The 13735-nt window shown below is 38.3% G+C and overlaps 1 protein-coding gene and 1 pseudogene across 1 annotated transcript; one reads left to right on the top strand and one right to left on the bottom strand.

The window, feature by feature from the left end:
• Nucleotides 1–1243: 1243 nt before the first annotated feature.
• On the bottom strand, nt 1244–6537 carry LOC113608485 (zinc finger protein 709-like). Its single transcript, XM_027084857.1, has 4 exons — nt 5907–6537; nt 5418–5544; nt 5142–5202; nt 1244–3298 (listed from the first exon to the last, which is right to left on the bottom strand). Exons 1-4 carry the CDS (start codon nt 5907–5909, stop codon nt 1735–1737), a joined length of 1755 nt encoding a protein of 584 aa, XP_026940658.1. The 5' UTR covers nt 5910–6537; the 3' UTR covers nt 1244–1734.
• A 3157-nt stretch (nt 6538–9694) lies between these two features.
• Nucleotides 9695–9788, top strand: LOC113609005 (uncharacterized; annotated as a pseudogene).
• Nucleotides 9789–13735: the final 3947 nt, after the last annotated feature.

Raw genomic sequence — 13735 nt, 5'->3', positions numbered from 1 at the left:
CTGCATTCCAAGTTTCATGTAAGTTAGGCTTTGGTGACTTCTCACATGGGATCATAAGGCAACACATTCTAGAAAATATAGTTCATGTTACTCACATTAATATAACAGGATCAAGGGACATTGCCAAATCTAAATTTTATTGTCCTTTCACACGTCTCTCTTCTTCTTTTTTTTTTTTTTTCAGTATGCGGGCTTCTCATTGTTGTGGCCTCTCCCATTGTGGAGCACAGACTCCAGACGCGCAGGCTCAGCGGCCATGGCTCACAGGCCCAGCTGCTCCGTGGCATGTGAGATCTTCCCGGACCGTGGCACGAACCTGTGTCCCCTGCATCGGCAGGTGGACTCTCAACCACTGTGCCACCAGGGAAGCCCGGTCTCTCTTCTTAATGTAAATTCCATAGTCCAAATCCCAATCAAAAGAAATGACAAAGTGTAAAGGACAAAAGATGAAGATAATTCACAAGAGACTGCACTATGATAAACTTTGCATACTTACAAGTATATAGCAATTATATATTCCACGGAAAATAGAATAAGGATCTTTAGGCAATAAAAAGATAGTTTTCTGCTAAATAAGGTGGAATATATATATATATATATATATATATTTATAAAATGAATAAGGCATATCCAGTACTTGCCACAGGAAGCCAGTAGGAAAAAAAAACCAAACCAGCATTTTTCAATGTTCTTTTCCTTACATATAACTTACAAAATTAGGTAAAAATTAAACCTACTTGCATACTAGAAATAAACTTCAATTCATGGTTCCAATAGACTTCAAAATAGACACACAAAAAATTACTAAATAACTAAAAGACTACCTATTAATTTTTAAGGAACTCTTGCTTAATGAGTATCTACAAAATTATCTCACTTCAATGTGTACTTTGAAAACAAATTAGAAATCCATACTAGAGAGAATCACTTTAAGAATGAGTCAATTACAAAGAAAATTTATAACATTTCTTTCATGTTGTGAATTTTCAGACAGTGTACCCATAGTACTTACATGGAGATAATTTCTTTCCAGTGCAGTTTTCATATGACTTTGAAAATATTTGTTAAAATTGAAAAGTTTCCCTAATTTTTCAGTTACAAAGTTTCTAATGCATGTACATTTTTTTTTTTTTTTTTTTGCGGTATGTGGGCCTCTCACTGTTGTGGCCTCTCCCATTGAGGAGCACAGGCTCCAGATGCACAGGCTCAGCGGCCATGGCTCACAGGCCCAGCTGCTCCGTGGCATGTGGGATCTTCCCGCACCGGGGCATGAACCCGTGTCCCCTGCATCGGCAGGCGGACTCCCAACCACTGCGCCACCAGGGAAGCCCCGCATGTACATTTTCACATAGTTTTGTAAAGATGTGGGGCAAGTGAAGGTTTTCCTACATAGTTTACATTCAATACAGTCTCTCCAGTGCAAGTTCTTTCGTGGCTTTCCAAGGAAATGGGACTGAAGGCTTTCCCACATTCCTTACATATATACTGTTTCTCTCCAGTGTGCACTCTCATGTGTCCTTGGAAACGTGTGATACATGAAGGCTTCCCCACATTCCTTACATTCAGTTTCTGTCTAGTACGAGTTCTTTCATGTATCTGAATATAACAGAGAGTGCTGAAAGCTTTGCCACACTGTTTGCAAAAATACGGTTTCTCTCCAGTGTGAGCTCTTTTATGTATTTGGAATGAACTGGGAAAAATAAAGGCTTTCACCCATTCCTTACATTCATAGTGCTATTCTCCACTATGAGTTTTTTCATGGCTTTGAAAAGAACTGGGACAACTGAAGGTTTTACTACAAGTTTTACATTGATAGGGTTTCTCTCCAGTGTGAGTGTTTTTATGTGCTTGTAAAGAACTGGGACAATCAAAGGCTTTCCCACAATCCTTACATTTGCAAGGTCCATCACCAGTATGCATTATCATGTGTCTTTGAACATTTGAGGGATAAATAAAAGCCTTTCCACATTCCTTACATTCATAGGGTTTCTCTCCAGTATGAGTTCTTTCGTGTTTTCGAATGGAACTGAGATAAGTGAAGGCTTTGCCACATTGCTTACATTCATAGGGCCTCTCCCCAGTATGACTTTTTTCATGTATTTGACGACAACATAGAAAACTGAAGGCCTTACCACATTCCTTACACTTATATGGCTTTTCTCCACTGTGAGTCCTTTCATGACAACGAAAGTAATTGGGACAATCAAAGACTTTCCCACAGTCTTTACATTTATAAGGTCCATCTCCAGTATGCTTCATCATGTGTCTTTGAAATTTGGCAAGATAACTGAAGGCTTTCCCACATTCCTTACATACATAGGGTTTCTGTCCAGAATGAGTCCTCTCATGTTTTCGACAGGAATTTGGACAACTGAAAGCTTTACCACAATTTTTACACTTATAGGGCTTTTCTCCACTGTGTCTCCTTTCATGACTTCGAAAGGATCTGGAATAACTGAAGGCTTTACCACATTGCTTACATTCATAGGGTTTCTCTCCAGTATGAGTTCTCTCATGTTTTCGAAAGGAACTTGAACAACTAAAGGTTTTACCACATTTTTTACATTCATAGGGCTTTTCTCCAGTATGTGTCCTTTCATGTCTTCGAATGTAACTGGCACAACTGAAGGCTTTACCACACTGCTTGCATTCATATGGTTTCAATCCACTATGAGTTCTCTCATGTTTTATAAAGTAACTGGGACAATTGAAAGCTTTACCACATTGCTTACATTTATAAGGTTTCTCTCCAGTGTGCGTTATTTCATGAATTCGACAGTATCTGAGAGAACTGAGGGCTTTACCACAGTGCTTACATCTATAGGGTTTCTCTCCAGTATGAGTTCGTTCATGTTTTTGAAAGTTGTGGTGATATCTGAAGGCTTTTCCACACCTTTTACACTCATAGGGTTTCTCTCCAGTGTGAATCCTTTCATGCCTTTGAATAGACTGGCGAAGCTTGAAGGCCTTCCCACATTTCTTACAATCATAGGGCTTCTCCCCAGTGTGAATTTTCTCATGGGTATGTCTGGACTGACGATGCTTGAAGGCTTTCCCACATTCCTTGCATTTATATGGCTTCTCCTCATATTCCTGATACTCACGTGGTTTGGGTGTAGTGCGAGATGTCATGTGCCTATTAAAGGATGAATGACGCATGAAGATTCGTCCACATACACTGAATTCACATAGTTTTATTCCAGTTTTCTTTTTCTGATTATGATTTGAAATTTGGCTAAATGTTTCCCCATACTGACTACCTTCATTATTTTTACAGAGTCTCTCTACCATATGACTGCTGTAAAAAATAAGAAGGATATTATTAATGAATTGTTTATTAATTATATTTAGTAATAGTTATGACAATGAAAATTTTACCATTTTAAAGGAAAGTGCACATTTTCTGCACATTCTGATTGAAAGTGAATTTACTAAAGCTCTGCAAGATAATCATAGCAATTATCAAAACAGTAATATTCATAAATGGTGAGTCTGAATACTGATTCCAAGTGTACTATTTTTCAAACACTCAACATTTAGGACACATTTGAGAAAAAAGGTTTGATGCAAAAATTCTAAGATTCATTAATTTTAAGGCTGGGATGATTTATTTCTTTGTTTTACAATGTCATGGCATAAACAATCTTGAGAGAGAAGAAAGAAGCTAGAGGAATCAGGCTCCCTGACTTCAGACTATACTACAAAGCCACAGTAATCAAAACAGTATGGTGCTAGCACAAAAGCAGACCATAGATCAATGGAAAAGGATAGAAAGCCCAGAAATAAACTCATGCACTTATGGTCAATTAATCTATGACAAAAAAGGCAAGAATATACAATAGAGAAAAGACAGTGTCTTCAACATGTGGTGCTGGGAAAACTGGGCAGCCACATGTAAAAGAATGAAACTAGAACATTCTCTAACACCATATACAAAAATAAACTCAAAATGGATTAAAGACCTAAATGTAAGACTGGATACTATAAAACTCCTAGAGAAAAACATAGGCAGAACACTCTTTGACATAAATCGCAGCAATATTTTTTTTGGATCTGTTTCCTAGAGTAATGGAAACAAAAGCAAAAATAAACAAATGGAACCTAATGAAATTTAAAAGCTTTTGCACAGCAAAGGAAACCATAAACAAAATGAAAAGACAACCTACTGAATAGGAGAGAGTATCTGCAAATGATGCAACGGACAAGGGATTAATTTCCAAAATATACAAATAGCTCATACAGCTCAATATCAAAACACCAAAGGACCCAATCAAAAAATGGGCAGAAGACTGAAACAGACATTTCTCCAAAGAAGACACACAGATGGCCAACAGGCACCTGAGAAGATGCTCCACACCACTAATTATCAGAGAAATGCAAATCAAAACTACGAGGTATCACCTCACACCGGCCAGAATGGCCATATTAAAAAGTCTACAAACAATAAATGCTGGAGGGGGTGTGGAGAAAAGGGAACCCTCCTACACTGCTGGTAGGAATGTTAATTGGTGCAGCCACTCTGGAGAACAGTATGGAGGTTCCATAAAAAAGTAAAAATAGAATTACCATATGATCCAGCAATCCCACTCCTGGGCATATATCTGGAAAAGACAAAAACTCTAATTCGAAAAGAAACATGCACCCAGTATTCATAGCAGCAATATTTACAACACCCAAGACATGGAAGTAACCTAAACGTCCATCACGGATGAATGGATAAAGAAAATGTGGTATCACTTACACGTGGAATCCAAAAAAATGATACAAATGAACTTATTTATAAAACAGAAATAGACTCACAGACATAGAAAACAAACTATGGTTACCAAAGGGGAAAGGGTGGGGGAGGGATAAATTGGGAATTTGAGATTAACAGATACACACTACTCTATATAAAACAGATAAACAACAAAGACTTGCTGTATAGCACAGGGAACTATATTCAATATCTTGGAATACCCTATAATGGAAAAGAATTGGAAAGAGAATGGATATATATATACGTATAACTGAATCACTTTGCTGTACACCTGAAACTAACACAACATTGTAAATCAACTGTACTTGAATAAAACAAAAAATATCATGGCATACTAACATTCTGTCATGGGACATTGCTTTCTCATGTGAATATAACTCACCTTAGATTTGTCCCATGATTTTCATACTGATCTTCAGTATCAGGGTCTTCCCATTTTTCTCCTAAAATGCAGACCAACAACAAAAAAAATCATTATAAGTTATAAAATATCAGAGAAAAGTTGTTACATGACAGGTCCATGATGAACTATGACCATGCCTGGTTTATTTACTAATGTAGTCCCTTTCCACATTTCACCTCTTGAAAATGTTGATAAGCAAGCAACACTGGTTCTCTAATTGACTAAGTAATTAAGTAAGAATGTCATCATCCCTACCTATTGAGGTCAAGTTCTTAAAGGTTTCCTGCATCACATCTCTGTAGAGTTTCTTCTGGGATAGATCCAGCAGAGCCCACTCCTCTGTGGTGAACTTCACACTCACATCCTCAAAGGTCACTGAATCCTAAAACATCCCAAATACGTATGTGAGAGAATGGACAGAATGAAGAGCACCAGCAATCTATACTCAATTCATAGGAAGTTCACATATGACTCTGCGGTCTCCCAACATTTGTTCTATAACTTTGTCATTAGAACTCTCACTCTATGGTGACACTCCCTCATGAATTCAAGAGCATCATGAACACAACGAATTTACTGCTACATTTGTACTGTGATCACTTCAAGTCTTTATTCCTCTCTGTCAAGACATAGAGCACCTTGGAGAAATAAGAGAAACTTGCTACACAGATGAAAGAAATAGTCCATTTTAAGCACACCGGTTCATTCTGATAAAAACTTTCTCATTCCCTCTTTAGTACCCACCATATCGTGCAGCACTGTACGAGCACAGGTTCACATCTGCATGAGGTTTTAACAAATAACAACACAGTGAAGAACTGGAAGGTTTTCTTTCTATTCTCATCATCAGACACGAGGCCAAAAGTCCTGTGGAAATCCAACCTGTAACAAGATCCAGCTAGTCATATTGTCCTGAAGTACTCCAGGCTAACAGAAGTAGTCAGATCCAGGTGGGTGAATGAAAATATTCTTGTGGAGGAGTATAAATTAAAATTTATATAATATTTATCACATACTCAGTTTTGCTTTCCTTTCTCTGTCTCATTTCATGGGGCTAGGAAGTTATTCAGAGTCAGAGCCGAGACATGAGGAGGAAAACAGGACAACTCACACCTCCACAAAATCCCTATATTCATGTGCCTTGGGATGGCTTCTGAACAATTTTTAGAACACCCATACTGAGATGATAAGATCACAGAAGACCTCATTTTGGCAGAATCATACAACTATAATCTGGGCCTTGATGACCTTGGGGAACAGGTTAAGACAAAGTTTGCAAGGGCTTCATTGAAATCTTCAATGGTTTCATGGTGAATTTGCACAAATTATAAAAATACATAAAGAGTTCAACAGTGCTTTCTCAAAAAAACCCACAAAACCCTTTTCTCTTATATCAGCAAGTGATACCTGACCAGCCACTCTAGAGGCTGTCCTCCCACCTTCTCTCATTTCTGAGCTCCCAGGTGGGGCACAGCAGCATGACAGCCCATCCTAGGTATAGGAATTCCGCAGTGGCATAATTTCCTAAATGCTGGTCCCTGAAAGAGACCAATTACCCGTTGATGTCCATGTGAAGGGAACAGAAAAAAGGCTCCCATCCATCAATTCTGATGCTAGAATTAGCTTGTTTGGTAGAGCAACATCAACGAAGGAACACCTCTCTTGTTGTGGGTCCAGGGAGTAAGAGGAGCGGCCTAGGGCAGCCCTAATTACTCTTTCTTCACTGGAACAACAGCACTTGCTCATAACAAAATCCAACTACCTAGTGTGCAAAAGACAGTGAATATTAGCAGGCCCAAGAATGCTTAGCCTTAGAAATGCTTGCTCACAAATTTCATCTTTCACTAGTATCTGGGATCTGTGATTTTTGGGAGTAAGCTGACCAACCTTACAGATAAAAGTGCCTCAGTGAGCCTAAAGTGTATATGGTAAACTCCTGTTTTCCTTTGGAGAGTGGTAATTTTGTGTCATGTTCAGCAGAAGGTGCCTACCTGATCAGTACCCACCTCCCTAAACAACAATGGTCACTGAGTTTCTAATCTGTTACTTGGAGAACTGAGCCCATCCTACATGGTAACACCAAGAGACAACATTTGAGAGCTTGCTTCTGGTTTCCTCCACACCAAATTTAATTCAATACTAAACAAGACTAATACAAAATATTTAATGATCCTCATGTAAAAAAATTTTTTTTAATTATTGGGTAATGTTAAAGTAGACTGAAGTAAGTAAAATGATGGCATGTGTTCTTAGAAAGAATTCAGTGTCGCCCAGATGTCATCTCTCCCAAATGATACATTTATTAAGTTTCGCAAATACCTAAAACAGTTTTTAGGACTCGATAAAAGCTACTCCTCCAAACCTAATACAAAGAAGGAATGTCCAAAAATGGACAAAGTCTTCTATGGAAAAACATGGCAGTCTACCTAACACACCTCTATGGTAATTCAGAGGATACAAGTATTAGCAGAAAGAAAAACAAACAGAACAAAGGAAAGGAAAAGTGTCTTCCATAGACCAGCATTTAATATGGAAAGTTGTTCAAGGACAGAATAGGAGAGTAGTGGCAAATATCATGAACACTTGACTACATAAGGGACAAACTATTATCCAGTAGGAAAAATGCAGCATATTTCCCTTCATTCCATAGACAATGGCCTCCTCATTGTAGATTTAAATGTGAAAGATAAAACTAGGCCACTTTTAGAAGTCACAGGTAAATGTTTTATTGATAGAAGAATAGAAAGAGTATCTCATATAAGCAAAAGAATGATCTATAAAGACAAAGACAAATTCAAATGTATTAAAATTAAGGTAGTTAAAAGATACATAGGGCTTCCCTGGTGGCGCAGTGGTTGAGAGTCCGCCTGCTGATGCAGGGGACACGGGTTCGTGCCCTGGTCCAGAAATATCCCACATGTCGTGGAGCGGCTGGGCCCGTGAGCCATGGCCGCTGAGACTGTGCATCCGGAGCCTGTGCTCCACAACGGGAGAGGCCACAACAGTGAGAGGCCCGTGTACCGCAAAAAAAAAAAAAAAAATTACATAAAAAGGAAAATATCTGCAATGCACACAGATATAAAAATAGAAAAGGGCTACTTTGTAGAGTTAAAATGAACAGAGACAATTTTAAAATGGAAAAAGAAGCAAAACATATTTAACAGATATGAAAAGGATAATATATGAAAAAATGTCTATCACCTTGGCAACTGGGTAATAGGACACTAATATGTCCAGTAAATCCCATTTCACAGTGATTAGAACAAAACTTAGTCAATTTAATAATCTCAAGTGTTGGGACTTCCCTGGTGGTGCAGTGGTTAAGAATCTGCCTGCCAGTGCAGGGGAACAGGTTCAATCCCTGGTCTGGGAAGATCCCACATGCCACGGAGCAACTAAGCCTGTGCTCCACAACTACTGAGCCTGCATGCCACAACTACTGAAGCCTGCGTGCCCTAGAGCCCATGCTCCACAAGAGAAGCCACTGCAATGAGAAGCCTGCGCACTGCAACGAAGAGTAGCCCCCACTTGCCACAACTACAGAAAGCCCGCGCACAGCAACGAAGACCCAAAGCAGCCAAGAAAAAAAAAAAAAAGAAGAAGAAAAAGAAAATCCCAAGTGTTGAAGACCATTGGGGGGAAAAATCATTAAATTATGCACAAATGGAGGAATGGAATGGCCAAGTGATATACTCCATTGCTATTTCCTGTGAATATGAACTTGATCACTATTTACAGCCCAGCAATTCCCAACAATGTCCACAGAATTTATTGCATAGTTGCACTTGGAGAAATATACAAGGGTGGCATACACTAATATCAACAGATCTGAAGGTTTTATCAATAAAACAGTAAAACAAAGAGTACTGCAAAAAGTGCAGCATGTTACCTATTCTGTAACTGTTATGGTCTCCTGCAAAGACAGATGAAGCCTCGCCCGAGATTTAGTTCAGATGTCTGCACTGATGATAACACATACACACGTAAAGAGCATGAAAAGGGTTTCTTACTTCTATAATGGAAGTGTTTGGGAAAAGGAAAGGAAGCTTCTGAAGAAGGTGAAAAATGCCTTGAGACATCAAGGAAAGAAGGAAAGGAGCCTGGCCTGGGTTTTTTATTGAGCTTAGGGGATGGTATAGGGTGAGAATTCAAGTACACGAGCAAGGCCTTCTGTGGATTCAATCACTTGCCAGAATCAAAGGAAGGGAGACTGAGGCTTTCTTATCACCATGTACAGATGTGGGCACAAGTAGATGAAAGAAAGAGGAAGTAAGGTTTAAAGTTGTTAGCAGTCAAACATCAAAAAAAGGAGTCAGAGACTTCTTATCTATGGTCTGTTCTGGTATCTAAGGAGCTTGGAAGTCAGCTTCTGGTACCTTCTAGTCCTCAGAAGAAAAAAAGCCAAGAAACTTAAAAGCAACAACTCTTCCACCAGAGAACTGAGGTCACAGGGTAAACTGCTGTCTCCAAATTAGAAATAGAAACAAAAAAGTATACCCAGACACCTGAAACTAAAACAACATTGTAAATCAACTGTACTCCAATAAAAATTTTTAAATAAAACTGGAACAATACAGAGAAGATCAGCAGGATGACATGCAAATTAATGAAGTGTTCCATATTTTTATAAAAATACTGAATCACTGTGCTGTACACCTGAAACTAATATAATACTGTAAATCAACTGTAAAAATAAACAAATAAAAATAAATAAATAAATAAAAACATACCCAGAATAGTTTCTTCTTTTTAACAAGCCTGTCCTGAAAACAATCTATTTCACAAGCGCGCAACTAACTGGGATTTTGCTAGAGCCTAACTGACCTGTGGCTGTAGGGAAATAGCCAACGTGAGTCTCTTTTAGCATTTTCTGCTCTCAAAGGTGGGGGCACCTCTGAGGATAAAAGTGTTTTTTTCCCCTCCTAACAACAAATATGTGGTGTCCCAATGCCACTTCTCCAACTCTCTGTCACCAAATAGATGTCCAAATAGATGTTCAATTCAATTCTAACACTAAATCACATATGTTACACTCTATAGATTTAAGCGCTCAGTACTAGACAATGCCTCTACTTCAGATGCCAGACACAAATGGCGTGCTTTGGTTACCAACGTTTCTCCCCAGCCGTCTACAAATCATAGATTTCCTTGACACACCATCAGGTTTCATAATTTACTTAAAACAAAAGACACTCTATCACCCTTATTACTCAAGTCATTCCAAGGACTTCAAAAGTTTTTGCTAGGAATGCGGGACAAAGACCAAACATCTTTCTCATTGTATCACAGAAAGTCAAACCCAGAGATACAGGATCACTAAAAGATTGAGATCAAATCAGTGTCCTAGAGAATGCTTCCCCTCTGCCCACATCTACTTCTACATCAACTGGCCTCTTGTTTAATATAAATGGACTATACAGAAAGACCTAGATGCTTTCCGGTAACATCAAGAAGAAGGCAAGGATGTCCCCTCTCACCATTCCTTTATCAGTCTTATACTGGAATTTTTAGCTAATGCAATCAGACAGGAAAAGTAAATAAAAAGGATAAAAAATGAGAAGAAATAAAACTGCCTTGGCTGGCATATGACAAGACTGTCTTTGGAGAAAACCTCAAAGAATTCCAAGAGCAAAAAAAAAAAAAAAAAAAAAAAAGACCTTGAACTACTAAGAGAGTAGAGGAAGGCTGAAGATTAAAACGTTAACATGCACAAGTCAAGTGCTTTCCTACAGATCCACACATAATACTGAACTCAACTTTGACGAAGGACCAAAGGCAATATTTAATTTAGAAAAAATTTAGTCTCTTCAACAAATAATGCTGGAAAAATTGGATATCCACATGCAGAATGAAGAAATGAATCTAGACAGAGATTTAAAACCTTTCATAAAAATTGGGCTTCCCTGGTGGCGCAGTGGTTGAGAGTCCGCCTGCCGATGCAGGGGACACGGGTTCGTGCCCCGGTCCGGGAAGATCCCACATGCCGCGGAGCGGCTGGGACCATGAGCCATGGCCGCTGAGCCTGCGCGTCCGGAGCCTGTGCTCCGCAATGGGAGAGGCCACAACAGTGAGAGGCCCGCGTACCGCAAATAAATAAAATTAAAAAAAAAAAAAAAAAAAACAACCAAAAAAAAAACCACAAACCTTTCATAAAAATTAACCCAAAATGGGTCAGAGTAGTTAGTGTAAAATGTAAAGCTACAACATTCCAAAAAGATAACATATGAGAAAATCTAGGTGACCTTGGTTTTGGTGATTAATTTTTAGATACAAAAGCAAATGCAAGATCCAAAAGATAAAAATAACTTTGACTTCATTAAAACAAGAAACTCCTGCTCAGTGAAACACAGTGCTAAGAGAATGAAAACACAAGCCACAGACCGGCAGAAAATCCTTGGAAATCATCTATATGATAAAGCACTGGTATCCAAAACATCCAAAGGACTCTTAAAACTGAACAAAAAGAAAACAACCTTAAAAATGAGCAAAAGATCTGAACACATTTTATTGACGATATACAGATGGTAAATAAGCACATGAAAAAATTCTTAATATATTACCAGGAAACTGAAAATAAAAGAATGAGATATCACCCGACACTTCCTACAATGGCTAAAATTACAAGCCTTCAGAACACCAAATAATGGCAAAGATGAAGAACTGGTGGTAATGGAAAATGGAAAGCTGGTGGAGTTTTGATGTGGATCTTGTGAAGCCATTAGTGGAAAACTAAACCTCTCAGGAAACAGAAATTAAACAGTTGGTGGTGCTTTTGAGGATAAGCTTGATTGGAAGATCAAAGAATGTGGAAATATTTAAAGGAGCAAAAAATCTGAAATTATTTAAAATATATTGGAAAAAAACACTCTTCTCTTTTCAACACCAAAAGCCGTCCTTTGATGAGATCAATTTAATAAAAGTGATAAGTATCTAGTCAACATAACAGAGAAAGGAGGGAAGACAGAAATTACTCATAACAGAAATGAAAGAAGGGGGAAATGAACATGAAAAAGGACTTGACACCATCCAATATCCATTTATGATGACAAACTAATAATAGAGGGGAACTCTCTCTTTTTGAGAAAGAACATTTACATGACACCTGGAGCTAACATCATACTTAGTGGTGGGAAACTAGATGCTTTACTGGTAAGACAGGAATGGAACAGAGCAAGAAGATTCCTCTCACCACTCCTATTCAACACTGTACTACAAACAACACACACACACACACACACACAAAGAAAAAAATAAAACATATTGTACTAGAAGCCCTAGTCAATGCAGTAAGAAAAGAAAAGGAAATAAAAGATATACAGATTGGGAAGCAAGAAATAAAATTGTCTGTTCTATATGACATGATTGTCTATGTAAAAGATCTGAAAGAATCTACAACAGAGATTACTCTTGAAATTAATAAGAGCAGAGCAAGGTTGAAGGATACCAAAGGAAATAAGGTATCAAGCCATGAAAACACATGGAGGAACCCAAAAGGGACTTCCCTGGTGGTCCAGTGGTTAAGACTCCATGCTCCCAATGCAGGGGGCATGGGTTCGATCCCTGGTCGGGGAAGTATGATTCCCCATGCCGTGCAGCCGAATTAAAAAAAAAAAAAAAGTATACTGCTAAGTGAAAGAAGCTAATCTCACAAAGATACACACTGTATGATTCCAAGTATGTGACAATCTGGAAAAGACAAAACTATGAGCCAAGAAAAAAATCTCTGATTGTGAAGGATTTGAGGGTTCAAGGGAAGAATGAATGAATAGGTTGGCCATATAGGATTTCTAGGGAAATGAAACTACGCTATAGGATACAGAAATGAAATGAAGGATATATGTCATTAAACATTTGCCAGGATCTATAGATCTTTTAACACAAGGAGTCAATGCTACTGTAAACTGTATACTTTAATGTATCAACATTCACTGAACAATTTTAAATGTTCCACACACAAGATTTAAAAATAGTGTAAACTGTGTGGATGCAGAGTGGTTATGTGGGAACTCTCTGTACTCTCTATTTTTCTTTTTCTGTAAGCCTAAAATTGCTCCAAAAGAAAACTGAAGTGAATTAGAAAAAAAAAAAAAGTCGAAGACAGACTCATTGCAATTCACCCCTGATGACTGATGACCAAAACGGGACACCTTTCATACAACTGATTTGAACTTATTTCAATAAGCCAGTATGGTGCTCCATGAGCCTGAGACCTGTTAACGGAAGTGAAACTTCAACTGAATGTCATGTTGGAGAGCAGCACTGTATTTTCTGAGAAGTGCCACGGTTACTACCAGTCATGTCTGGGACTCCAACATGGATAAGAATGTCCTGGTGAGTCCCTATATTGTGGACCTAGTATATGTACAGATGAGAATAACCCTGAATTCTATTTTGGGCATCTCTAAATCAAGAGATCCCAACATTTTTTTTAATACAAAGGGGCAATTCTTGGAGGTCGTCCAAAAGGCTGTGAATACATGCAGATGGGGCCAATTTTTGGCCAGTATCAAGATGACTCTCTGATGTTTGGTTAGTTGTGTGGTTTGGTCATTTATCAGGGATATCACAAGGGA

Source organism: Aethalodelphis obliquidens, unplaced genomic scaffold (genome assembly GCF_003676395.1).
Source record: "Aethalodelphis obliquidens isolate GAN/ISIS:26980383/991018 unplaced genomic scaffold, ASM367639v1 scaffold53, whole genome shotgun sequence".
NCBI classification, from domain to species: domain Eukaryota; kingdom Metazoa; phylum Chordata; class Mammalia; order Artiodactyla; family Delphinidae; genus Aethalodelphis; species Aethalodelphis obliquidens.
The sequence above is the reverse complement of the archived record's forward strand: the minus strand, read 5'-3'. Positions and strand labels throughout refer to the sequence as shown.